This window comes from Lasiosphaeria miniovina (genome assembly GCF_030549165.1).
Source record: "Lasiosphaeria miniovina strain SMH2392-1A chromosome Unknown B0T26scaffold_6, whole genome shotgun sequence".
Taxonomy (NCBI): Eukaryota; Fungi; Ascomycota; class Sordariomycetes; order Sordariales; family Lasiosphaeriaceae; genus Lasiosphaeria; species Lasiosphaeria miniovina.
Window position 1 is genome coordinate 3,800,815 of NW_026848225.1, and position 25,418 is coordinate 3,826,232.

Genomic DNA, 25,418 nt, shown 5'->3' on the forward strand with positions numbered 1-25,418 from the left:
CTACAGGTTCGCTACCTACATGATGCACGCGACCTTCTTAGCGACACGGACGTGTTCTCCAAGTTCGGTCCAAGACAGCTCACCCACAGTGGCTGCTCTCACCTTCTTATTCCCACCATGTATTCGCGGCCATTTTCCGCCGTGATAAGCCAAGCTATTACTTCTCAGGCAAGCGGCAACTCGAGCTGTGGGGAAGCCAGTTCGTCTTAAATACGGAGAGCTTGACAAAAGTTCCGTCCGTCGCTTTCGTTTAGAGATTGCGCTAGCATGGACCTACCTAGCACCTACCTGCATACCTACTGCCTTAGGGCCTCCTTCTCACGGGAGCTTTGTCCAAGCCCGTTACCCCAGCGGTCGATCTCTCTTGGAAGTGATGGTAAGCTTCTAGGATCCTGCGCGTTTTTAGGCATGTTAGTCCGAGCGAGGGGAACCCCACTCAACATTAAGGTAGGTTCTCTAATCTCTCGACCCCCCACTAGACAGGGCAGTTATTCCGTATACCGTATAATATTATTAGTAAAGAGGCCAGCGGTGGGGCGCTGTCACATTCGTCTATCCATCCTATACTCCACCCTGCAGTTGCTAGCGCAATTGCCAACTGTCGTGTGAAGTGGGTGACTGGTAGGTAGTACTCGAAGCGCCATGTCGGGTTAAGGGGATCTACCTTACCTAGGAAGACGCTCCATACCTGCAGGACGGTATGTGAGTACAGTATCCGTACCCCGTAAGGAATAGTTGGGAACCTGAAGTGACAAAATTAGGTTGATTCGGCCAACAACGCGGGACGCACATGATCAATACATCAAGCTTATTGGAAGCACGGAGCAGTGCCGCACAGGAGGGATTGGGTCCTATAAGACCGCGGACTTGTGTTGCCTGCCGGTTTTTGTACAGCCCAAATGGCACCCGTGTGCTTCCTCAATGCCCATGGAAGTTAATTACTGACGGGTTAGTGAATCAAGGGCCTTGTCTGGAGAGTTGGGTGGATTTAAATTCCCTTTTCGAACTTCCTGAGGAAAAGGCTAAGAATAAGAGGGCCCACTCTGGCGCGCTTATGGATTTACAGGTGTCGATCAAACGTCCACCCGTTAACGCCGAACTAGCTGGTTAGCTTAGATGGCTAGCCGGTCAGTAGGTATTGGCAGGTAGACATAAGCTGCGAAATGCAGGCAACCTGGAGCGCGTGGTTTCGAGCGAATTGGCAGCTTCAGTGGGGTTGGATGGAGAGGTTGGATGCAGGATCAACGTTTTGTCCTGAACTGAACCGAACTTACGCGGAATTAGAGAAACGGTGGGGGCGGCGGGGCTGAGAGGGGACTTCTCAACGGGAGCCGAGGTTAGTAGACCGCGCCGCGTGTGAAACATATAGCAGCCACACCTTGCCACTGCCTGCACATCATCACCTTGTTCCAACTCCTGACCCCCCTGGGCAAAAGACACAGCGTCCAGGTCAAGGTTTGAGAAAGAGGTAAAGAATTCGGAGCGCATAGTCTAAAGAGAAGAAGAAAATGTCTCACCGACACTCGTGTGACCGCTGTCGGCAACAAAAGGTGCGATGCCTTCAAGACGAATCTCAATCGCAAGGGGCAGGTCCAGGAAGCAATCCCGCCGCCTCCCGCAACCGGTCGTCGCTCACTCGCTGCGAGCGCTGCACCAAAGCCGATGTCGATTGTGTCTACAGTCGTATGTTCTGTCCTCAATTCCCGCCTCGCATTCCCGCGGAGTCCAGTTCCGCCAGCTAACCAACGCGCCACCGTCCTTATCCGCGGCACTCATGCAGTCAAACAAAGGTCGACTCGCACCTCTTCTGGTGCCCAGCCCGCGACGCGAAGAGACGCAAATCTCGATCCTAGTAACGCCAATACCGGGATTAGCAGCACGTCATGGTTCAATCAAGGCCTGGCCAGCGTGTTTAGTCCGGCCGGCGGGCCGATTGACCTGATGGTTCCGTTCCCCGGCGTTGACGATGCCAGCAGCAGTGCCGGTAGGGGGGGCCTCACCGGCTTCCATGGCTGGGAAACAATCCAACCATTTTCTCCGATTTCACCGCCGAGTACCATGGCGGCACAATCAGGCGCCGACGCGTTCGGGGGCGCCCACGACGTTCGCGCCATTTCCGCTGGCCCATCCACCCCCGAAGACGGCGGCGACGACGACGACGTTGCCGACGCCCTCTCTCTGCAGCTGACGGCAATTAGCCAGAGGACCACGCGGTCAATGCGCCGTCTTGGCCGCCCGGGCTGCGCGCCTCTGACAGTATCGTCGCCCGAGGTGAACGAGGCCTTTGAAGACACAAACAATCTAATACGCATCGTGAACAACATCGCGGCCGCCTCTTCAGATCGCGACGACTTACCAATCGACCCGGCCACCACCGACTTTGGCCTGGTATTCCTGGCCCTAGCCTCCCACCAGCACCTCATGGCTCTGTTCAGGGCGATCTGCGAGGCCATAAACCGGTGCCTGGAATCCATGGCTTCTGAGAACGAGAACCAGCACCAACAGCAGCAGCAGCGAAGCCTACACCACGGCGAAGTAGGGCCCTCATCTGTCGCCCAGTTCGTCATGGTCCTCCAGCTGCTGATGCACCTAATCAATCGCGTTGACCGGAGCCTCTTCCAAGTCAACAAATCCCTGTGCTTCAGTTCAGAGTCGTCTAGCGGCGGCCAGATGACCCCCGACACGCCCAGCATGGGCAGCATCCACAGCTCAACCATACACGCCCTCCTGATGGTAGGGGTCGGCTCGGCACCGCAGTGCCTTCCCACACTTGCGCAAGCAATTGCGAGGGCAATACCGGATGGACACGAGAAGCTCAGGCAGGTGATTCAGGAGCTGCAGACAAAGATGGAGCACTCGGAGCTCCAATAGCGGTTAGGAGGCGGATGGGAGGAGACCGGGCGTCATGTTGATTGGGATTTTGTTCTTTATATGTGTATAGTCTTGCAGGGGTCTGGGTGTTTATTCTCTAGTCGGCCGCAAAGACTAGACTGGTTCAAAGTCGCGGGAATTGAATTTGGAATGATTAGGAAGCCGGGGAAATAGTAAGTACAAAGCCTTACCTGCCCCAGTGCCCCGTCAGCTCTGAATTGCTTAATGAAATGCTAACTCATTATTTAGGTAACCAGAATCGTGAAGGGGAAGATTTTCGTGTCAAAGGCTTGATTCGAAAAGCATGCACTGGCGCCTCGGGGAGTCGGGGATTTGCTCATTTACGTACGCATATCTTGTTTACCGGACCATCGGTGGCGCTCTACATAGGATAAGGTAGTTAGACTTGAATATTGGACTTTGGGGAACTTATCACAAGAAACAATATTCCTTTTTTTTTTTGCTAGTGTTATTTATAGTGTGCTAAGTACCGAGATAGACTGACCAGCCAAGAGCTGTTTTGCGCTCCTTGATCCACCGGGCTGTGCGAGTCAACCAATGACCCAGATAAAGTACAATTACTTCAGATTATCTACAGCCATGATAAAGGTAGCCGTTCTGGATAGCCTGTGGCCCCATCGTCATGCTAGATAATTCCAAGTCTTAATAATTCGGCCCAGTAAAAGACTCTAGCTAGAGAGGGTGTTTAAATTAGATTAATTACATGGCTTAAGTACCTGGTCGAATCCTAATGTTCAGAGCGACGTGACTGCGGGCACAGAGTTCTTAAGATGAGCTAGCCCTTTGGTTTTGATCTTTAACCTCCTCATCTTCTTCTTTACCGGGCAATGTAAATGCCTAACGTTTAAATGAGCTAGGTACCGTAATTACTTAACTGTCCGAGCGAAGCTTTAACTTATGTAATAGTCCATGGTACGGCGGGTGCGCACGGTCTTGAAGTGGTAATGTGTAAATTTAGATTAACTCCGAGACAGCAACTCCGCAACTCCGCAGCACCAAAATCTAAGTCTAACGTCTTCTCGCGGCCCACCAACTTAAAATTCCAACCCGAAACCCCATCCCACCATCCACCGACAACGTCGAAGAACCACCATGGTTCAATCTGCAATCTGCCTTGGAAGCCAAAGCTGAATGCGTCAAAGAAATCCCAAAGAAATCCAAAGTGGGTGCCCCCCTCGCAGTCCTCTACTCAGATAACCAGCGATCACTTCTTGTTCTCGGCCTTCGCCTTGTCCTGTCCTTATCCTTGTCATCTTCGGCAGCCCTTTTCACGCGCTTTCGCCAATCAATCAAGACATCGTCACACAGATACGTCAGGGAGCTAATGTTGGACATGAGCTTGAGCACGGGGACCTCGACACCAACTTCGCGCAGAAATCACCTGCGGATGCGGATAACGACCAGCAAGTCGATGCCTAGGCTGGCCACGGGCCCCCTGCCGTCGATCTGTTCCGCGTCCATCTCGAGCATGGCGCCTAGCGCCTGCGTGAACCGCTCTTGCAGCACCGAGAGCGCCCCCGCTGAGTCGTCGCCAGCTGCGACCAGCTGCACCTGCACGCTCACCGTACCCGCCGATGTCGCCCGCTCTTGCGACGCCTTGTCCTCAAGCCGCTTCTGTCCTAGGTACCCCGACAGGCGCGCGTCGTTGGGTTACGTGCCCACGATCGCGGTGCGTACGCCCGTGATGAGCTCGGCCACCGACCCAGAGTTGGGACGGCCGCCCATGATGGCCTCAGCCAGCATCTCGTGCAGGTCCGTCTGGGCCTGGCGCACGAGCCGCGGCAGCAGCGCCTTGTCGATGGCCGACGTGTAATGCGCGTCGCGCCGGAAGATGTAGCCTAACCCCGTCAGCACGGAGATGTGCACGATCGACGCCGCCAGCCCGCGGCCCCGGCGCGACCGCGCTAGCCCCGCCATGAAGTGATTCGCTCCCGCGTATGCCGACTGCCCCGATGGTGCCGACGATGGGCGTTGCCGACGGGAAGCAGATGAAGTCTAGCCCCGACTTCTCCCCAAACACGTCCAGGTTCAGTGTTCCCCGAACCTTGGGACCCAGCACTGCCTTGAAGTTGTCGTCCTACGTCATGTCGTCGAAGAGCCGGTCGCGCAGCACCATGGCGGCGTTCATGACGCCACCGACGGGTGGGAGGTCGGCAATGGATGCAAGCCCCGCCTCCAGCGACGCCTTCGGTGATGTCGACAGCTAGCGTGCGCACCACGGCGCCGTGGTGCGTGGCAAAGTACGACACCACGCTGCTCGGCACGCGGGGCGCTCGGCTTGCCAGCACAATGTGTCGCGCTCCCTGCGCCACCATCCGCCCGCTCACCGAGATACCCAAGTCGCCCGTCATGCCGAAGAGCAGGTACGTCTTGTCAGGAGAGAACAGGCCGCTGTGCGAGAGCGGGCGGACCACGGCCGTGACGGTGTTCTTGTTCTTGTCATCGCTGGCGGCAGCAGTAGCACGCTAGCCAACTACGGCAATGGGGCCCAGCTCTTCCTTGCTTCTCGTCTCGGCGGATATCTTGTCGATGCCCAGCACCTGGCCCTGGAACGGGTATTCGTCTTCTTCCTTGTAAAGGCGGACCTGCTGCATGGCCGCTAGACTGCTTAGCTCCGCGAGACTCAACCCGACCATCAGCTCTTTAACCTCCATGTTTACAACAGTAGCAAAGGCTGACAAGGAAGAAGCACGCCCGATCAGCGCCACTGGCGCCTCGTTTGGCGGTGTTGGCTGCAGGTTGACAAGCAAACTCTTAGCGGCGCCTAGGCCCAGACCTGCAGGTCTCGCTCGCTAGCGTACGGGTGGATGAAGGCGACATTATCACCTGGTGTTGCTGCCCGCGTCGGGTCTGACGTGGTTTGGACGACGGCCACACCACACTCACGGGCCACGGCGTAAATGGCGACGCCGAGGCCCTGTGGCGCGCCGTGGATCCAGACTGGCGCAGCTTTTGCCTGTTGCTGCTGCTGCGCGTCGCGCAGTAGTTGTGCGGCTAGGGCTTGCGCGAGGAAGCTGTGCAGCAGCTTGGCCGAATTCTTCCCGTTTTGGTGTCGTCTTCCGCTTCGTCGGCGCTGCGCCAGCGATGCAGCACGTGGTCCTGCTTGGCAATGGTGGCTAGTGAGCTGTTTGACTGGGAAAGAGCTAGGACCTCGTCTCTCGATGCTAGATCGTGGCCTACGACTACGTGGAATCCGCCGCTTACGGCCCAGAGTGACGATGCCGTGACCTGCAGCTGCAGTAGCGGCAACGCCTGCTGCTTCTCGTCTATGTCTTGGCCTGCAGGGCTGCCTGATGTAGGGGGAAGAATCTGCTGGTGATCAACGGTCTGCAGCTCGACTGCGCCGCCCGGGCGCTCGGCTAGTAAGGCTGCTGCCGCCGTGTTTGACTCCGCGAGACTGACCGTCTGCGTGATGGGGCGGTGCCGCGCAGCCGAGCGGCGGTTGACGGCGTCGAGCGAGACTACACGGGGGATGTAGACAGCGCCGCCCTTCAAGGCAAGCTCAGGCTCCATTGGCCAGAGCGGGCCCTCTTCTGGCGTCTGGCGGTCATCCGTGAACGCAAGGCAAAGGAACAGTGTCGCTAACAGAGACGGGTCGACTGCTGCCACCGGGTCGTCGACGTCGTCGTCAATATCAAGGAACTAGAGCCGCAGATCGCCCCGCTCGGCTAGCAACATGCTGCTTAGACCGACCGTGATGTTGGCCTCGGGGTTCCTTCCAGACTTGGCGCCTACCGCACCCACAGTACTGCGCTAGCCGTCTGCACTACCGCCTACAGCCCACGGAACCGTGCGGCCGTCATGTCGCGGAATGCGGGGCCTGCCACTAGCTCGCTCAAGGAGAGCACCGCCGCGCATGAGGGTAGCTCCCCAACTTCTTCGAGGCTTGGTATGATTGCGACGGCCTTGGTCGTGGGGACAGCGGCGCGCAGGAGGGCCTGCGTCTGGGTTGCAAGCTTCGAGCCGCCACCGATGATGACGATCTCGCCGAGCGGCGGCAAAGTGTCTAGAGAAGCCGGCAGTAAACCCTGTGTGGACGGGTCGTTCTCGATATTGAGCGTCTTAAAGGCAAGGCGGCTGGCAGGGGCGCTGAAGATGCTACGCCCGTTCTCGAAGAAGCCCGTCGAGATGTCCGTGTACGTGTACTGCGAGTATCTTGTGCCGAGCGCTGACAGCGCGGTGCGCGTAATATTGCCAGTGCCAGCGCCGACCTCGACGATGCGCATGCGAGGGTGTTGGTGGCCCAGCTGCCCGACGACGGCGCCCAGGTCAACGTTACCGTCCTTGAAGCCCAGACCCTCAAAGTACAGCCGGTCCAACATGCCGTCCTGCACGAGCATCTTCAGGGGGGGCACGGTGCCGCGCACGATGGGTACCAAGCTCTGGCCCATGGCGTGCAGCAGGTTCATGTCGTTGTTGTCGGCGGGCTGTGCGGCACGCTAACTGTTGATGGTTTCGAGCGTGTCGGAGGCCCACTCGGGGTGGATGTCAGGGTTCTTCCCAGTGTCGATCTCGGGGAGTAGGTGCTCCGTGGCTCACTTCATCACGTGCTTGCGGAACTTGCCCATCAGCATCAGCTCGACGGGCCGGATCTTGCTGCGCAGATGCCGCGAATAGAAGTAGGCCGTGCGCACTAGCTGCTCGTACAGCTCGCTTTCGCTGGCCGAGAGGCGCGCGCCCAGCCCGGGCTCGATGCCTTAGGATGCCTCCCGCGCCCAAGCGGTGCCTGCGTACAGCCATCGGTCCGTCCGCCGCTGCCCGACCGCCTTCATGCGCACCCCGCGCAGCTGCACCTCCGTGTGCCCGTCTGCCGCGTCGAATATGTCAATGTCGCCTGTTAGCGTGGCTCCGTCTGCCGACATTACGACGCTGTCGGCCGTGAGGACAGGGCCTGACTCCGACTTTGACGGAGCTGCCATGCTGATCCTGACACTCTCGATGCGCGTCGGCAGATATGTGGTGCCGATGCGACCGTCGCCTGGAAACGAAAAGCCCGCCAATAGCCCCTGGATCGCGGTATCGACAGGGGCTGGGTGGATGGACGCACGCACTGCCGTCCCAGCCACAACCGGAGGCGGAGGGTCCGAAACGGTAACGACGGAATGGTTGAGCCGGCGCAGCATCGACTTGGCGCGGAACAAGTCCGAGTAGTTGAAGCCCTCTTTGTCGAGGCTCGCATAGACGGCGTCCATGTCGAGGGCATCGAGGGGCAGCAGCGGCGCGGTGCGGTATGGCAGCGCCTTCTTGTCAGCCGCGCCCAGCAAGACGCGCACGCTGCTGGTAAAGTGCGCCGTCAGCCAGGCCTGCGCCGTATCGAGCTGCTGAGAGGCCGTGTTGATGGCGCCGCTGTAGCACGCCACCGACGTCGTGATGGACGTCGTGATGGACGTCGCTGACTGCGATGTCACGTAGACGGTAAACAGCACCTCGAGGCCGGACGAGTCTTCCTCGAGCGCCATGATGCGCACGATGTCGATGTTATGCATCTCGATGAGCCGTATCGAAGGCGGCTGTTGTTGTTGCTGCTGCTGCTGTTGGTCGTCGTCGAGGTCGACAAGGCGCAGCGCCGCCTCGTACGTCATGGCTAGGTACCCGGATGCCAGGAACAGCACCTCGTTCTGGATCTTGTGGCCGCGCAGCCATGGTAGCTCTCCCAGACGGATCACCTGCTTTCAGTGCACCTCGCGGCGGTGGCGCTCGCCATGCGTGACGGCGTGGCCCAGCAGCTCGTGGCGCGGCTTGAAAAGGTGGAATGAAAGCAGGACTTGAGGTTTTGGATGTGTTCACCGTCCTCAATGTCAGCTCAAAACACCCAACACCAGGGGTTACTAGTCATGAGGCCAGGTCAAGAATGCGAGCAGAACGACAGGAAGAGCGATGCTTAACTCAGTAGGCAGCTAACTTAGGGGTGATGTAATTTGAATTGGGGATGCAGCAGGCGGCCTGAATGACTCCTTGGTCTCCCTTCACCATGTACAACAAGTAATATCGATACACCCATCTTTCGCAGCCAGTAAATACCACATTTGCCTTTGTGTAGAAAGCCCTGGTAGCCGGTGAATCAGGTAGATATCCTCCTCGCCATCGGGTGCCCATGAGAGGGCACAGCGGAAGGCACAGCGGAAGGCGCAGAAAAGGAGGAGAACGCCCTGCGCCGAGGCTGCAGCTCCTCGGGAATGACCATACCGGGTTGTTTACTCATAAAGTACTTACGGACGCGGTCTCGCCTCGGACTAGTATAGCCGCATTAGGTGCAGCGAAGCGGGTTCGGGGGCTTATCGTGGACTTGGATCTAGTACTTTCTGAGCGCGCTTAGGTCGCCGTATCCCGCTGAGTAGCCTTCGTAGTATAGTCACACTTTTTAGTACGCATTTTCCTTAATAGGTTTTGGTATTAGCTACCTAATTAATTAATAAATCAATAGCAGTACTAGATTATACAATATTACGTTCGAGGAGACTTATAGTATACTTGGCGTCTCGAGGCGATAGCCCTTCTATATCTAGTAATAAAATGTTTCTATCTATCGGCCGCGGCCTTTGTATTACAAACCACTCGACTGTTAAGGTCGTCTGTTTGTAAGGGAGCACGGGCTCCACAGGATGCTGGGGTTGGTAATTATGAAGATTGAACAAAGGGCAAGCTCCTATCGCACGGGTAATACAGTCAAATTGGAATGCCACTCAAAGTGTATGAGTGCAGTGAATGTGTATTGCTTGCTTGAAGAACTAAGCAAGAACTATCTAAGACCGTGGGTACGGTCGTCGTATATATCTAACTGTGTAACTAATAATAATGGTCCCACTGGCCCGTGGTCCCGAGACCGCAAGGTCTCGGGACGCCGGGCGCGCGGGACACTGTCCCGCGTCCCCGACCTTAAGTGGTCCCGAACCTCGGGACCTAGGGACACTCCTAATTGGTTCCTTCCATGGGACGCTCCTGATTGGTCCACACCAAACTGAGCGTGCCCCACTATTGCGCATTTCAACAAGGATTCGTAACAGTTCTAGTAATCAGACTTCAAGAAAGTATAGACGTCGCTATCTACGTATTTGGAAAAGATATAAATAGTAGCTAGGACGCTACTCATCCAGCTTGCCGCATACCCACGGCCGTATGAGGTGGAGAGGTCAAGATTTGGCCACTGGGGCCTGGCACGTGGGCAGAAGGGGCCGCCAGCCGTGGTCGCCATAATGCTCCTGCGAGGAAGAGCTGGAAAGGACGTATTCGTGAATAGAAGGGGAAGAGAAAAAGGTGAAAGGGGAGGGGAAGGGGTAGACGGGGGTAGCGGGAGAGGTAAAGTAGACGAGGGTAATCGGGGGGAAAATACGAAGTAGACGGGGGGGGATGACATATTCCCAAGTAAGGAAAGAGCAACCTATATAGGCCTCTACGTACGTACTACTCATAAATATACCCCTTCTCTTACGATAGAGTAAAAAACCTTCCTTTTCCCCTGCGACTAATCAATTAGGTAAACGGCGGGTACGGGCATCCCATCTCTATCTCTTAGTTGCTTATATAATAATTATAGTTACGTTCACCCTGTTATTTGCTGTGACTTGTGGGTCATCCCATAATACGAGCTACTCGCCCGCCCTGCTTGTATAACCACATCATATGCTATACCGGCCTTTTTGCCCTGCCGTTCGCCCTGACTTGCGGTTCATCGCATTCTTCGTGTGCGCGTGCCCTTCGCCCGCCTCGCTCGCAAAGCCCGATCGCGTGCCGTTGCGGGTCGTCTGGTCTTTTGTTTGCTCTTTCTCTGTGCGCGTGGCGTGTTCCCTCTCCGTTCTACCTTCGTGGCTGTTGCGTGATCGTGCCAGTAGAACTGCCAAAGATGTGGTAAAATCTGGAGGAGAAAAAACTGTGATTGATTGATTTGTGGTTCTTGGCCGCTGAGTCCTATATTGCCCTGCGTGCGGAAGATGCGAGACGCTCGTGACTCCTTCCACACCAACCCCGCGTGGCGGTCCCACGAGTACGTGGGGAGGTCTTTGATGATGGCCAACTGCTGCAATTGCTGCTGTTTCTTTTTCAGGTGGCCGCCGCTGCTGGGAAACGCGCGGCGGATACCATCAAAGGTGACCGTCGGAAGTGGTGAGGGTGAGGGAAAGGTCTTCCACAGCAGACCAAGGGCGTCGGCGAGGGCTTCAGTAGCGCTCTGGCCGCGCTTCAACAAACCCGAGTACGGCAGAGACACGCCGGCCAGTGCCATGATGGTCTCGGACGCTGGGCCCTTGAGCGCCGGGTGCGGGCCGACCTCGAGCACTACGTCAAAGACCTGGTCGTCATTGAGAGCGCGCGCCAAGGCCTGGCTAAAGAGCACCGGCCGAGTCAGGTTGCCGACCCAGTACTGGCCCGCGAGCAGGTCGCCGCCGCCGCCGTCAAACGACTTGCTACGACCGTTAGACCCCCACACACTCGAGTACCACACCACCCGGTGTCGTGCCTATTTGTCGAGCAGGCGGACTCCGCACCGCTGTAGCGACGCCAAGTATAGCCCCGCGCACGGCTGCATATGGTGCGAATGGTACGTCGTGTCAATAGCGAGTACGCGAGCAAAATTGCCTTTAGCCTTGAGTTCCGGCGGGCCATCGACGGGATGCAGCACAGCCTGGATACGCTCCCCGAGGAGGAACAACACAACAGGCCTAGCTGGACGCTCGCCGAGCAGCTCACGGCAATAGCCGAGACATCACGCGTCGGCGAGGCGCCCGTCTCCCAGCCGCTATATACGGCACTGCAGGTTATGTTAGTCGACGTGGTGCACGCCGTGGGCATCGAGTTCAGTGCCGTGGTCGGCCACTCGTCAGGCGAGATTACCGCGGCGTATACTGCGGGCTATCTCAGCGCCGACGACGCGATCCGCGTGGCCCATTTCCGTGGCGTGTACTCGGCTCCCGCGTAGGGCCCCGGTGGCAAGCGCGGCAAAATGATGGCCGTGGGTCTGCCGCTGGAGCAGGCGCGGCGCTTCTGCGGAGAAGGAGAGTTTGGACACGGGTCGCTGGTGGTTACGGCCAGCAACTCGTTAACGAGCTGCACGCCAACGGGCGACGCCGAGGCCATCGACGCGGCGCGCACGGGGCACTGCCGACGACGCGTATAGCTCGCGCCCCATGCCTGCCCACTGGGCTCCCTATCCAGTGAACACGCCGAGGATCCGCGGCGGCAGCGACACTGGCAGAGGACTAGTGCTTCGCGTGTTGATGATGGCGGGATCTTCACTCGCGGCTTTGAGCTTGTCAGCGAGCTGTTCGGCTGAAGATGCCGAGAAGGCAGCCCGGAACGACAGGTCACTGCGTCGTAATAGCGTGTGCGCCAGCCGCCCCAGGTGCGTAGCGGGCTGCGAGCGCAGGTACGCCGCCAGACCCCCCGTGCCCCCGGTGTGCCCGATGGTGGACATGGCGGCACCCGTCGCGTGGTACTGCGGCAGGCTGTCGATGCCACGGATGGCCACGAACTGGTAGTAGAAGCTCATGCACCCGACGAAGACAGCCGTCGGCGACCCCCGCAGCTGCTCCATCGAGTAGCCCGCCGCCTCGACGCCCTCGTACACCGTCTCGAGCAACACGCGCTGCTGCGGGTCCATGGCCTCGGCCTCCTTGGGGTTGGTACCGAAGAAGTCGCGATCGAAGACGCGCGGGTCATCGTCGAGTAGGTACGCGTGCCTGACGTTGGCGCTCTGTTTGTGCGGTTGTGCCCTTGATTAGTGACAAGAGACTACAGTCACAAGCGTAGCCAAGAAAGGCTCTACCCACTCCATGGTGCTGGCTGTTTGGGTGGTGGAATGCCTGAGTGCTAAAGCAGCTAGCTAAGATCTCTTGAACCACATCTCGCGAGTTTTCGAGCAGCTCCCCCTGAGCTGAGCTGAGCGAATAATTGCCTCCGCAACCGCGCATTGCCTACCTTAACTGAACCCCCCAGCAACAAAAAAGAGGCTAACCTCGAACGTGTTTGCGCACAGATAGATTCCCGGCAGCAGGCTGAGCACGTGCACGACGCCGTGACGTGGCTGTCCGACAACCCGCTCGCCGACGAGACCAAGATTGCCCTTTGGGGCATGTGTTTCGGCGGCAACGTGACGCTGGCGGCGGCGGCGCTCGAGTGCGTCATCTGCCTATCCCCCTTAACTATGAATTAGTCTCTGACTTTCGACTGTGTAGCAAGCGGATCGCGGCCATGATCTCGGTGACGCCGCTGATCGACTCGTCGGGGCTGCCGGAGCGGCGGCAGCCGATCCTGGAGCTGGCCATGTACGACCGGGCGGGGCAGCTGGCGGGCGACGAGCCCATGTACCTGCCGTACGTCAACGAGGACGGCAGCGCGCCCAACGGGCTGCAGCTGGCGGCCGACATGATGCCGGCGCTGGAGCGGCTCAACATTCCCGTCGAGAACCGCGTGGCGGTAGTCATTATATTAGAATGAAACATCTATTGCATATCTCACAGCACCTTGCCGTCCTTTAAACTCAGTCCATGGTAAAAGGCAAACACGGGGAAATAAGATCTCGATCGCCAGTGTTGAGCTCCCTGTTTAGTGGTGACAAGTCGGTCCAAATCACAATAAACAGTCCGCAAAGGATTGGCTTGAAAGCGGCAACAGACCATGTGGGCCAAATTCTAGGCCTGAGCTCCAAGTACGACAGGCTAGCACTCAGGAGATGCGACGGCCAGGGCTCTTGGATGGGCTGCATACACCAGAGGTGAGGATAGAATAACCGCTTTAAACTCAACATCAAAGGCAGTTCTGTCGTGTCAAAGATGTGTTGCGCTACTAGTAAGAAATAGTTCAAGCTAGACAGCATGCCCTGGGCTAGCTAACAGTGTGACATGACTGTAATCTGTATCTCTGTACGCGCAAAACAAACTTCGAAGCACCTGACCAGCACCCCATTCATCAACCCCCTTTGCAGCCAAGCAGCGTTTCAAAGACAAGATGCAACCCCCTCATAGTCTGAGCCCCGACCGAGCAGATCACCTACCTGTACAGGCTGCCTTCCTAGCTCATGACCTCGGCCTGGCCCTCGTAGGCCTGGTGGTAGTGGTCGAGGATCTCCTTAGTACGGCCCTCGCGCAGCTTCAAACTAACATCAAACCGCCTCGGCCGCAGCACCAAGTCCGAGATAAACCCCGTCTCAATGTCCAAACCAATCTCGTCACCATTATCCGGCGGCAGCACATCAAATGCCCACAGGACCTTGGCGAGCCCCAAGACCAGATTCTGGCGCGCCGAGTCCATGCCGGGGCAGATGCGGCGGCCAGCGCCGAAGGCGTAGGTCAGGCGCGGGCCGGACCCTTCGAGGCGCGCGGGATCGTGGGCCGCGTCGGGGCGCATGCCGAACGGGTGCGCCAGGAAGCGCTCAGGTACAAACTCGTCCGGGTCGTCGTAGTCGTCCGCCGAGTGATGGGTATGCCACACGTTGGCGATGACCGACGTGCCTTTGGGGATGGAGTGTCCTTCGAACACGTCGTCCTGCGACGGCGAGTACCCAAAATCCACTCGTTGATGTATTGCCAGAGGTGGCCGCTGTAGGCGGCGCCGCGCTTCTCGAACAGCTCGCGCACCAGGCGCCCGCTGTTGAGCACCACGACGTTGTTGGCCGTCTAGGTCGACATGCACATGTCAAGGGGACAGTCAGTGATATATTCCTGATCGCCGCCGTTCTCGCCCCCGAAATACCGGTCCGGGCACATCGCAAACCGCTAGTTTTGTTGTTTGAACAAGAGTAAATCAACCCCCAACGCCGACTCTCATCTCGGAACGCCAAAGAGCGTGGGCAACGGACTAGCCAGTAAACTGTTTCCAACCCTAATTTGCTTGGTGACAGTGGATTCTACTAGAAATGGGATCCAAGCTCGAACTGGGTAGATTGGAGATGGTAGCAAAATTAGAAAGCTGGCAGTGCAACCTAGATGTTGATATGTAACCCAAGCCTTCTCAGTCGGGTTCTTACATGAGCGCCTCAGGACATGCGGCAAACAAAGTCCGGGATAACCAAGCGAACAACTTGTGTTGCGCCCCGATAATCCACGAGCCCGTGGTTCCGAACTGGACTCTAACTCTCATCACCAGGAACCTACACACGCGCGACAACGCGAGACTTGGCAATGTGCGCAAGGCGGCAAGACCGGCTCGATAGCCGCCTGGTTACGTCCGTTGGAGCGAGCCAAGAAATCAAGAAACGTTGTCTACGAAATATAATTACATCGCAGGTTGACGGCGAAAACTAGCCTATTAGAGAACACGAGCCCTGCTCGATTTTCGCACGCTAGTTCGACGAGAGTACGTCGACCGGGAAAATCAAGAGACGGTAATCATTGTCGCGCTGAGATCATCAATGATGTCTAGTCTAGACAGAGAAGTGAAGCCGCGTTGCAAAGTACAGCAACTCACACAAACACACAGCTAGAAATACACTGCTCAGTGTTCAAGTGCTGGTGGCGGTCACCGATTCCATTCCAGACTCCAATCCTTCAGTGATGCTATCAGTTGCCTCACGGTGAGACAACAGAGTGGTTATGGCCTGAGACAAGGCATATTTTGGGGCAGGACAGAAATTTCGCCACTGCACACCAACCAGACTTCACCCGTGTATCATCGAAGATGCTGTCATAATTGTGTGGCGAACTTGAATTTGAAGAGGCTATGCTCATAGTCAGCCAGGCTGTTGGTCACCGGCAGATGGACGTCACTGGTCTTTGCCCTCTCTGGCTGGACAAGACAGTAAACACCGTCCCTACCCGGGCAGACTGCCGTTATCGAAAGAAAAACGGCTTAGATAGACACAAATAGACACAAAGTCTAGAGTTCTGGCGGGAGGGCAAGGCCATAATTATCCAAACTAGTCGTTAGTTGGTTGGTGTTTTCTGCTCTGCCAGCCACGGTGCGTGCGACTCGATCTCTAGACCTATAATTAGCAGCAGTATTTGTGGCGATACCCGTCCATGTGTGACGCAACGACCACCCATCCACATCTTGATTTGATGTTCCGTTCCCAAGCAGCATCAACAACCACGGCAACCAACTGCAACATACGTCCCGCCGGTCCCGCCGGCAACACGCAAGACGTGCAGGGACAAAGCGAAGCTATGGCGATTATCACGGGCGACCTACACGCCTGTCATAGAGGGCTGCAGGAAGAGCAACAGGCAAAGGCTAGTCTAAAACCCTGCACGCAGCTCGCAGCGCGCGGCTCTTGCAGCCACGCCGCCCTGCCTTGCGCTCAAGCGCGATCCGATCTGCAACACTACACTACACTACGCAGTAGAAGAATCGCCAGTCAAGAGCGGTCTTGCATTCAGCAGCGCGCAGGGGCCCTGCATCTGAGCTTCACATGCATGCAGGCCTGCAAGCACGACAAAGGTCTTGCGGGACGGAGCCGAGAGAGGCTAATGAGCAGGTACGTAGCAGCAGCAAGCTGAAGCAGTCGCGGAGCACGGCAGTCGAGCGCGCACACCAGAAGGGTAGAATGAGATGCCTCAGAGCAAGGTGCAACGGCACACTGCATGCATGCATGCATGGCACGGGCTGTTGACCTTGTTTTTTTTGTTGTTCTTCTCTGTTTTGTTTAGGGGCGCCGACCCGGCCGGGCCGGGACTAGCGAGAGATCGATCGCCTAGTAATTTTGTCGTGCGTGTTGCTGCAGAATGAGTGGTTGGGATGGTGTTCGCCGCTGTTCTGCATCAAGCTTGCAGATGGATTGGGATCGCATCCGTGGATTGTCCTTTTTTTCTCCCTCGTTTTGAAAGCTTGCCGTGTGCGTGTCTGTGTGCGTGTCTGTGTGCGGCGTGTGCAACTGGACACAGACCGACGGGCCCGGTCAAAGAGAGAAGAGAGCTTGGCGTCCATGTGTGTAGCACCAATGCCGAGGGGATGGATGCTGGTGACCGTGTACTCTGTCTGGATCTGGCTGGATCTGTCTGCATCTGTCTGCATCACGTCACGTCAGGTCAGGTTTTGGATGCCAGACTGCTCGGCCGCGAATCTCGTATCCCAAAACAAGTCCATCTCTTGAACAAAAAGGAGAAAGAGCCGATAAAGCCAGGGTTCTCTCCCGGATTGTCGCTCTCAGTTCTCAATTCGGGCACATCTCGCGCCGAGGTGGATTAATAGCCGTTTTATGACTGTGGAGAGGGCAGCGAGAGGTGATGTCATTGATCCTGTAGGTGCCAAGCATTCGGTTCGCAGCCGTGGCTCGACTTGCCTGTCCGAACAGAGTAATACGGGCTGTCGATGCCATCTTCGCCTTTTGCTGGCGATCGGTGTGCTGCTGCAGGTCCAGCGCCGAGTCGATACATTACATTACATAAGTACGCGGGAGCTTTGTTGCTGAAATTGACAAGAATCTTTCTGCCGGGTTGAGGCAAGATGCGCGCGAGGTCCTGCCAATTCCCTGGCTCAATCTATTTGGCGCTCTAAAAACAGGGCCTTGGCATGGATGCATGCTGCACGCCAGGTCAGAACGGGCCAGCAGCCGAACCGAACGGCCAGGTTTGCATCTGCCTCCCTCTGGATACGGACGGCGCAGAAAGGCACGTCACCTTGTGCGACCGTGCAAATTGGGAGGTTGAACGAGGACGGATTGGAAGTGGGAGGTTGAGCGAGGACGGATTGGAAGTGGGAGGTTGAACGAGGACGGATTGGAAGTGGGAGGTTGAACGAGGACGGATTGGAAGCTGGCTGACGTGACCCGAAATGGAGAGAGATGGAAGATGAGAAGCCGCAGGTACTTTCCTCGGTACCCGTCCTCCGTCAACGCGGCGCCGGCCCAGAGTCGCACGCGTTTGCAGCCAGATTGAATAATCTTCGCCGGCAGCCCAAGAAGCTCGAGATTGAAACTTGCCTCCAAAGTGGACAGATCAAAGGACTTGCGCGGCACTGATTGACAGCTCGGCTTCTCCTGCCGATTGCGCAGCTTGTTTTCTTGGCCGCCGACTGTAGCGCGGAGCAGATCGTCGCTCCCCTGAAAACAACAAAGGGCGCCCCACCCGCAGCACAGTGGTGCCCGGCGAGTGCGTGCCGCGCCACTGAAGATCAAGCCTTCCACCAGCCAACCGGCCATTTTCTGGGTCCTACGGCTTGCCGCTTTAGCGTTCTTCCCACCCTCAGCTCCACTTCAGACTTTACAGCTAAGCAGGGAAGGGATTAGGATTTGCAAAATAGACAACCTAAAACCCCCTAAAAGGGGAGCGCCTCTCCGGCCGGACCAGCTTGAGTTGTGGAACCTCCACGTGCGTGCTCCGTATTCCTCCATTTCTTTTCCAAATTCCACCGAGGCAGGCCGCCGCGGCAAGGGTGGAGAAGGTCCTTCCCGGGTGGAGGGGTATTGATGTCGAAATAAGGATTTACCTCTATGAAGTCATCGCTACGGGGCTCACGGCGGGGTCGCACAGGGTCTACCTAATAACATGCGAAAACACATGGAAGAAAGCATCGTGACAAGCAGTGTATGTCATTGACAGCGGAGCTCGGAGCTTTGGGGCTCTTGTTCCGTGTTTCCCGGCTGTAGCCTCCCCTTCCAGTGTCAATGTCAATGTCACTGTCCTGCCGTTTCGGCCGGGGAAGTAAGGCAGGGCAAGGCAAGGCAAGGCAGGGGGGAGCGGGGAAAGAGTCCGGATACCTGCTTTTTGTTACCCTTTCTCTTGTCATGCAGGAGAGACTGGAACCGGGAGAACTGCACCGTGAAAGAAAAGCTGGAAGCCATTGGCGGAAATAACAATAAACGCCCATGTCGGCATGATGTGTGCAGTCTTCTCCACCGACTTCTCGGGTCTAAAGAGAGCGCTAGAAAATACAATACGATTTAGAAGTTGTAGGAGGCGTCTTAAGCTTGGTGGTGAGGGGCTTGTTGAGGGGCCCAGTGTGTGTCTTGTGTTGCGTGTTGGTGGTTGCCGCGGGGCTTGTAGGCGCGGCGCATACGCTTCCAGCCACCTCCAAAAGCCCAGCTGCGAAGTCTGGCGATTGGAGACATTTTGACACCCAACACCACCAGCCACCGCGCGTGGATGGAAAAGGAGGGTTGGGCTTTTGTATCCGTATCCATCCGTACCTCGTACCAACGAGAGCGCTGGAAAAGGCCGTCTGGGACCATGTGCCGAGACTGTTTCTCCCTGGATCAAGACACATGTGATGAATACTCCGCAGCCCGAGCCTTCTTTGGAGCGAGCAAAAGGAGACGACGAAAAAATAGGGGTGATGTATCCAGTACATCTATACTTTCAACAATCGCGGAGTACGGATGCTTCGTACGGAGTACTAGATTCGTAAACTGGATCCGTCGCCTGGATGGGATGGGATGCAAGCTCAGGTCCCCAGCGCATCGCTCTCCCCGGCAACTGCCAATTGGTGCGGGAGGCGTAGGTGGTGCGCCTCCTGGCCAAGCTGGCCGACCAAACAGCAACCCGATCCTGCCACCAAAGTGCATACAGGGTGCATAGTGTGCATTGTGTCGCTCCAGATGCCATTGCTGTAGCGTGCTGCTGTCCTCACGTCTGTGGGCATTGGCTGGCTATGCGACAACAAGCAATGCAGCAGGCAGCGCTGCAGCTAAGGTGTGTGGCTTGAAAGGAAGGCGCTGTAGCGTGTTGAAGTTGGTGGTCCAGCTGGCACGAGCAGGCAGGGTCGACCTCCAAAACACCAACCACATAAATATCCGTAACAACGGGTATTGACGGTAAATAATGGCAACGAGGGCTTTTCGAGGATGCAAGCCTGGTAGGTTGTCCCTAGAAACTCCCTGTATTTCACCCAGGACCTTGAGTTCAACCCAGACCTGTGTTCCGGCACGCAGGTGTTTGTGTTCTCCGGCTTCTATTGTGATGCGTCTGCAAGGTCGGTCCCTGGTGTTGTTCAGGCAGCGGAGCGGCGGCCACGCCACGACACTCGAAGGCGCCCACATCTCCATTGCGAGCGAGCGGCCTCACTGGTGGCTAAAAAAAAACCGGCCGAAGCCGCCCTAGGGTTGACCCAAGGTAGCTGATCCACGCAGCTGGATCTCCACTGCGACTGCGGCCTCCTCCAATTGCGCTGCCGTGTTGCGGGGCACATACCTCCAGCTAGCTAGCTACCTGAAGGACGGGATGATTTGGGCGCTCAGAGAAACGCACCACCGCAGGCTCTCTTCCGCCAAGTTCAAAGCGATTCGGACCCGAATGCGCTTCTAGTGCACCTCTGGCTGCCCATTGCTAGGTAGGTATCGGGCTGTCAGGACACACCGGGTGTCCAGTCACGTACGGTGCCTCAGTGCCGTCTGACATCAGAGGCTGGCAGCTCCACCTTACCAACCTTACCTGGTAGTTGGTGCATGTGTTGGTATGTATGTAGAGAACCGCTCTGGAAAGGTACCTGGATACAGTACTGTACGTATATGTACACCAATACGGTATCGTACCCACGGTGATGAAGTGCAGACGGAAATGCATCCCAACCCCCGCCCCACGTCCAAGTTTGCCACCTACAATATTTTAGGTCCCGTCTTGGATGAGGAGCCCTAGCTATAGCAACAGGTACCCAAATGCGCCGCATCCTGATTTGTGTGCATGCGGGCGATCGCTGGGCCTGCAGAGGGGGAGCAGAGCCGGATGTACTCCCGTACATGCATGTACCTGGGTACAGCCTTGGGCAGGTAGGCCCCGCCATCAGACAATGGACCACCTTCAAACCTGGTGTTTGTGTTGTGTCGTGGTTCACCGAGTTCAGGGCGGGCGGGAAAAAACAGGAACACACACGCAAGTCACTAAGACGGGAGAACTGTGAGTAATGGTAACATGAGTAACCGTATGGACACATGGTGTAATGTGTGTGCAAGCAGACGGACGGATCGGTCGAGTGCCGTATATATGGGAGCCTCTCGTCTCTGCTGCCCGCCGCGAGTGCACCTGGCTTTTCCCTTTTCTCTCTTTCGTTCCGTTCCCCAAGCTTAGATTGCTTGTGCCCCTCGTGATCGATTCCAAACCTCTTTCCCCCGTAGACCTGACTGACGCCTCACCCTCGCCTCGCACCAGCGAAACACGGCTACCTTCCTTCGCTCGCTCGCTACACCCCCCACTCCCGCAACGCCGCGTTTGTGTTTGTCCCTACAAAACCGCAACACCCCCGAGAATCCAAGTAGCTTCCTACTGCAAGAGGTCATCGTCAACGTCGCGTCAATATGAAGTACCAAGCACTAGCTCTCCTCGCCACCGCGGCCTCTGCGGTCGCCCAGGGCGTCACCGACAAGATTTCGCCCAAGGAGTCGGCGCCCGACGGATGCCAACCCAGCGTCGACGGCAAGTTCGAGATCGCCATTGTCGAGACGGGATCCAAATCCAAGCGAGATAGCTTCTTCCAGGTATGTAGTGTCGGCAGCTCACGACCACCCCCGCAGAAACACGCGCGACCGCGGTCACTAACTCGGGTCTTGTCCCACTCGCAGAAGCGCGCCAGCTGCTCCGGCGACGGCATCCTCGTTGCGGGGCTCTCGGACGGCGTCATCAGCGACGCGCAGGGTCGGATCGGCTACATCGCGAGCAACTACCAGTTCCAGTTCGACGGCCCCCCGCAGGCGGGCGCCATCTACACGGCCGGCTTCTCCAAGTGCGGCAACGGCACGCTGGCCCTCGGCGGCTCGACCTCCTTCTACCAGTGCGCCTCGGGCAACTTCTACAACCTGTACGACCGCTACTGGGCCGCCCAGTGCTCGCTCGTCGAGATCCTGGTCATGCCCTGCGGAGGCGAGGATTCCGCCGCGGGCAATGCTGGTGTGATTGTCGGTACCTCGATCGTCGAGACCACTGTCGTCGTGCCTCTGGGCGACGGCCAGCCGCAGGTCGTCACCACCACTAAGGCGATTCCGATGTGCCAGATTGGCGATGGTTAGTTAAACCCCCACCATTCTTGACCCTCCAGACAAACACGAAGGCATGAGTCGTGGTTCCGTTGCCCGGCTTACCCCCTTCGTTTCGTTCTGGCCACCTTGTGTCAGCATGCTTGCTTGCTTGCCTGTTCCTCAAACTAACTCTCTCACCTTCTGCCAGGCCAAGTCCAGGGCCACACCACGCCCTGCGCATCCATCACGCCGGTCGCCACGCCCGCCCCGCCCGCCCCGCCAGTGTCGCAGTTCTCCGATGGCCAGATCCAGGTGACGCCGATCGCGACACCGCCGATTGCGACGCCGCCGCCCGCCGCCAGCGAGACCGCACCCGTGCCCAGCTTCCCCCCGCCGCCCGTGCCCAGCGCCTCGGTGCCTCATAATGTGAGCGTGTCGGTCCCTGCGCCCCCGGCCTCGGGAATCACCAACGGCACCACCTTCTCGACCGGCGTCCCGCAGACCAGCGTCATCGCCCAGCCGTCCCCGCCCCCCACCGCGCCGCCCGTCGGCAGCGCAGCCGGCCGCCGCGTCCAAACCAGCTCGGCCGTCGCCCTTGTGCTTGGCGTCGTCGGCGCCTTTTGGTTCCTCTGAGCGACAACGCTCGAGTAGTTTGATTGGGGGGTGGGAGCTGCTCTTACCGAGGCCATTTTAACGCCATTCAACAGAAGCGACTTTTTTCCGAGGTTGGATCTGGATAATGGGAGGTTTTCGGGCGAGGCGCGTATACGCCGTCAGCGATAGCTTTTTGCAGACGCAAAAACGCACACATCTCGGGAGCGACGCTTAGGATTTTCTTCTGTCATTTTTCTTTCTGGGTCATTCAGGGGAAGGTTAAAGGAGGGGGATAACAAAATTCTTCGGGTTTATCTAGGGAAGGAAGAGAAAGGCATCCTATCCATGTCGGCCACACGACACGAGAGAGAGCGCGTGGGTTAATATTAATCACACTGGAAGCGACTAGCGTTGATCTTGACACATTTGATCGGGAGGAGGAGAAAAAATGGGAAGAGCTCATTTTTTTCCCGCGCTGCTTTCTGTTCTATTTTTCTTGTTTTTGTTTTCTTTTTGCTCTATGGGGGGTAGGGGCTGTCGTCGCCACGGTGGGGAACGTTGTTTCTCGATGGGAGGAACAGACCAGGAGGCAATCCAGCATCTCCTTGAGAGCACGGGTGTTGAGCGATTCGGACGGGAAGAAGTAATACATAACAACGGCATTGTATGTAGGACACTAGAACGAACAAAAAATAATAATTTGACAGACTTGCCCGATGGCTCTGCACGCTGGCGCGTGAACGCTTCTGTTTGACTGCATGTCGTGAATGGGTCAAGTGTCGTGTCGAGACAAGTCGTGCCGACTGTCGAGGGAAGTCCGGGCATGAGGCCCCTGTAGAGAGCAGTGGGGCTCGGACGCGCAGGCAGGGGCCACTGCCGAGCCGGAATGAATTGACCCCACCACTCCCGCGGGTCGCATCGCATGCTAACCTTGTAGAAAGAGCCCACATCCAACGACCTCCAAAGAAAAGCAGTAGCATCACCGCACTCATCTTCGTTGCCACCTGGCTCAACGCGCACCTTCTCAAGACTCGCCAACACCCACGTTTTCGATAACCTGCGAGCAGCCATGTCGGAATACTGGAAATCGACGCCCAAGTACTGGTGCAAGCACTGCTCCATCTTCGTGCGCGACACAGGCCTCGAGCGCGCCAACCACGAGTCCACGGGCAAGCACCAGGGCGCAATCAAGCGCTCCCTCCGCGACCTGCTGCGCAACGCTGAGCAGAAAGAGCGCGACGAGGACCGCGCGAAACGAGAAGTCGAGCGACTGAATGGAATCGTCTCCAAGAGCATCGCCCCGTCGGCGCAGCCCGGGGCCCTGCCCGGCAGAGCGACGTCGGGCGGCGCGCCACCGCCACAGCAAGCCACAGAAGAAGACAGGAAACGGCAGATACAACAGCTCGCCGAGATGGGCGTCAACATACCAACACCGCTGAGAGGCGACTTGGCCTTGCCCGGCGAGTGGACCGTCTCGTCGACAAGAATCATCAAGGTCAACGATGGCGAGCCCGAAGAAGCCAAGGAAGAAGTCTCTGATGCTGCACGCGCCGTGGGCGTCAAGCGGGAGAGAGAGCGCACAGAAGCCGAGAAGAAACAGGAGGAGGCTATCAACGGGCTGTTCAAGCGACCCCGCAGATGGGGCATCGACTCTAAGAGGCTGCCCACCGACGAAGACGCCGAGCTCGATGCGTTGCTGAGCGGGCCGCTAGTCAAGATGAAAAAGGAAGAGACTGCGGAGGCGCCCAAGCTCGAGGTTGAGGATAGCAATGCGGAGGATAACAAGGCAGTCGATAGCAAGGCGGAGGGAAAGGAAATGGGCGGGGAGGAGACGAGGGAGGTGGCTGCGGGGATCCCGCCATTGAAAAGGGAGCCAAGCGAGGACGAGGTTGGTATGGGAGAAGCCGCCGCGATAGAGCAAAAGGCACCGGAACTTCTTGCTCCCAAGGACGAAGGCGATGCTGCGGCAGTGGTGTTCAAGAAGCGCAAGCCTAAGAACATACGGCAGAAGTAGTCGGGGCTGGAGCTGGATGTACGCACAAGTACATTTTATACTAATGGACCTATGATACCCAAGAACTATTTTCCCTTACCCATTATGTTTTGTTTTGTTTAGCTGACCACTATTGTCTGTGTATGTACCTGTGCTCCAGCCGGGTAGTGTTAATAGCATCTCAAGTACACAGAGCTCCCAGTTAGATCCGCACGTCTCGCGGCCCTTACTGCGAGCGTCAGAGTCTTTCCTCCGATCGAAGACCAGGAGCCCTTCGCGAGGCCAAGTAAGGGGTGTGTTCTTTTAGGCTACAGCCACCCCTCCAGAGTCCCCTTTTCCTAGTCCTGCATTTGTCGTTGCCAATATGACTCATGCTCTTGTTATCTCTAGATACGGTAGGGGGGCGATGCTTTCGCCTTTAGACAGTAACCATCAACGTTGCTACAACGATAGTAAACTCCTGACTCTTGCATGATCTTTGGGATTTGGATCGAGGGACAGGTGAGACCTCTGGCTAGCCAGCGATTTCCGTGCCATCTTGCCCTCTTTTAAGGATCATAGCTTTCGCCTATAGTCGGTCCGAAGAATTCTTAACGATGGGTGTCCACATTCGTACTGAGATGTTGCTGTTTTGCCACAATGTTGGAGATGATAAGCTTGCTCTTGCACGCCAGAAGTAATTTGGCTTCAACGAATTCTCGTGTGCCATTGTCCTTCGGGATTTTAGTCAGGGGAATCTCCCTTCCTCGGTCCTCGGGACGCCAGTGTCGGACAACGGTCTCCAAAAACCCCATGCCTCGTTTTCCGCCGAGGTCCCGACGATACCCTTCACCTTTTTCGGCAACGATAGTAATTACAAGTCTCCGACACCAACCAAAGTCTTTCTCTCCTAACATTTTGGTCTAGACTGGCAGGGCAGAGACCGCCCTCGGCGACTTCGAGCGCAGCATGACGACCCGTGAGTCGATTCAGGCCGCAGTGGAAGGTGGACTGTGACGCCGCACCAATGTCCCGCTCGATAAAGCCCCCTAGATCCGTCCCTCTCTTTGTTCGTTGTTTAGATAGGTGCTGGACCTGATACATCATAGGCCGGGCTGGTGTAATCTCTGTACTGTATCGTACTGGGACTTA

General features: G+C 57.1%; 8 protein-coding genes across 8 annotated transcripts; 4 read left to right on the top strand and 4 right to left on the bottom strand.

The window, feature by feature from the left end:
• The first annotated feature begins 1,335 nt into the window (after nucleotides 1-1,335).
• B0T26DRAFT_432797 (uncharacterized protein) lies at nucleotides 1,336-3,144 on the top strand. Its single transcript, XM_060434980.1, has 3 exons — nucleotides 1,336-1,683; nucleotides 1,781-3,044; nucleotides 3,121-3,144. Exons 1-2 carry the CDS (start codon nucleotides 1,509-1,511, stop codon nucleotides 2,869-2,871), a joined length of 1,266 nt encoding a protein of 421 aa, XP_060293413.1. The 5' UTR covers nucleotides 1,336-1,508; the 3' UTR covers nucleotides 2,872-3,044; nucleotides 3,121-3,144.
• A 777-nt stretch (nucleotides 3,145-3,921) lies between these two features.
• B0T26DRAFT_805647 (polyketide synthase dehydratase-domain-containing protein) lies at nucleotides 3,922-8,474 on the bottom strand (the record flags this gene model as incomplete). The annotated part of the gene is made up of 12 exons (XM_060447160.1): nucleotides 3,922-4,213; nucleotides 4,274-4,506; nucleotides 4,570-4,836; nucleotides 5,109-5,337; nucleotides 5,446-5,624; nucleotides 5,669-5,718; nucleotides 5,779-5,965; nucleotides 6,097-6,534; nucleotides 6,586-6,623; nucleotides 6,677-7,331; nucleotides 7,440-7,551; nucleotides 7,627-8,474. The coding sequence occupies 12 exons, from the start codon at nucleotides 8,472-8,474 to the stop codon at nucleotides 4,078-4,080; spliced, it is 3,372 nt and encodes a 1,123-aa protein (XP_060293414.1). The 3' UTR covers nucleotides 3,922-4,077.
• Nucleotides 8,475-12,292: 3,818 nt separating this feature from the next.
• B0T26DRAFT_597694 (beta-ketoacyl synthase) lies at nucleotides 12,293-12,749 on the bottom strand (the record flags this gene model as incomplete). Its single annotated transcript, XM_060435652.1, has 2 exons — nucleotides 12,293-12,577; nucleotides 12,654-12,749. Coding segments are annotated over 2 exons (381 nt in total), but the record flags the coding sequence as incomplete, so codon positions are not given.
• Nucleotides 12,750-12,955: 206 nt separating this feature from the next.
• Nucleotides 12,956-13,320, top strand: B0T26DRAFT_755226 (uncharacterized protein; the record flags this gene model as incomplete). The annotated part of the gene is made up of 2 exons (XM_060445931.1): nucleotides 12,956-12,999; nucleotides 13,059-13,320. The coding sequence occupies 2 exons, from the start codon at nucleotides 12,956-12,958 to the stop codon at nucleotides 13,318-13,320; spliced, it is 306 nt and encodes a 101-aa protein (XP_060293416.1).
• Nucleotides 13,321-13,893: 573 nt separating this feature from the next.
• Nucleotides 13,894-14,649, bottom strand: B0T26DRAFT_755227 (cytochrome P450; the record flags this gene model as incomplete). The annotated part of the gene is made up of 3 exons (XM_060445932.1): nucleotides 13,894-14,333; nucleotides 14,384-14,498; nucleotides 14,644-14,649. The coding sequence occupies 3 exons, from the start codon at nucleotides 14,647-14,649 to the stop codon at nucleotides 13,894-13,896; spliced, it is 561 nt and encodes a 186-aa protein (XP_060293417.1).
• A 2,568-nt stretch (nucleotides 14,650-17,217) lies between these two features.
• On the bottom strand, nucleotides 17,218-18,021 carry B0T26DRAFT_432838 (uncharacterized protein). Its single transcript, XM_060434981.1, has one exon. It carries the CDS (start codon nucleotides 17,954-17,956, stop codon nucleotides 17,432-17,434), a length of 525 nt encoding a protein of 174 aa, XP_060293418.1. The 5' UTR covers nucleotides 17,957-18,021; the 3' UTR covers nucleotides 17,218-17,431.
• Nucleotides 18,022-20,863: 2,842 nt separating this feature from the next.
• On the top strand, nucleotides 20,864-22,568 carry B0T26DRAFT_432848 (uncharacterized protein). Its single transcript, XM_060434982.1, has 3 exons — nucleotides 20,864-21,223; nucleotides 21,308-21,683; nucleotides 22,309-22,568. The coding sequence occupies exons 1-3, from the start codon at nucleotides 21,044-21,046 to the stop codon at nucleotides 22,392-22,394; spliced, it is 642 nt and encodes a 213-aa protein (XP_060293419.1). The 5' UTR covers nucleotides 20,864-21,043; the 3' UTR covers nucleotides 22,395-22,568.
• Nucleotides 22,569-23,241: 673 nt separating this feature from the next.
• On the top strand, nucleotides 23,242-24,686 carry B0T26DRAFT_724121 (uncharacterized protein). The gene has a single exon (XM_060442658.1). The coding sequence runs from the start codon at nucleotides 23,364-23,366 to the stop codon at nucleotides 24,306-24,308; it is 945 nt and encodes a 314-aa protein (XP_060293420.1). The 5' UTR covers nucleotides 23,242-23,363; the 3' UTR covers nucleotides 24,309-24,686.
• The last annotated feature ends 732 nt before the right edge of the window (nucleotides 24,687-25,418 follow it).

What these genes read in the sequence shown, in the direction of transcription:
- B0T26DRAFT_432797 (XM_060434980.1), top strand. Translation starts at nt 1,509, where the DNA reads ATGTCTCACCGACACTCGTGTGACCGCTGTCGGCAACAAAAGGTGCGA. An exon ending in TGTCGATTGTGTCTACAGTC is followed by an intron (nt 1,684 to 1,780) that starts GTATGTTCTGTC and finishes GCACTCATGCAG; the next exon opens with TCAAACAAAGGTCGACTCGC.
- B0T26DRAFT_432838 (XM_060434981.1), bottom strand. Translation starts at nt 17,956, where the DNA reads ATGGCCGGTTGGCTGGTGGAAGGCTTGATCTTCAGTGGCGCGGCACGC.
- B0T26DRAFT_432848 (XM_060434982.1), top strand. Translation starts at nt 21,044, where the DNA reads ATGAAGTACCAAGCACTAGCTCTCCTCGCCACCGCGGCCTCTGCGGTC. An exon ending in AGCGAGATAGCTTCTTCCAG is followed by an intron (nt 21,224 to 21,307) that starts GTATGTAGTGTC and finishes TCCCACTCGCAG; the next exon opens with AAGCGCGCCAGCTGCTCCGG. An exon ending in CACTGTCGTCGTGCCTCTGG is followed by an intron (nt 21,684 to 22,308) that starts GCGACGGCCAGC and finishes TGTGCTTGGCGT; the next exon opens with CGTCGGCGCCTTTTGGTTCC.
- B0T26DRAFT_724121 (XM_060442658.1), top strand. Translation starts at nt 23,364, where the DNA reads ATGTCGGAATACTGGAAATCGACGCCCAAGTACTGGTGCAAGCACTGC.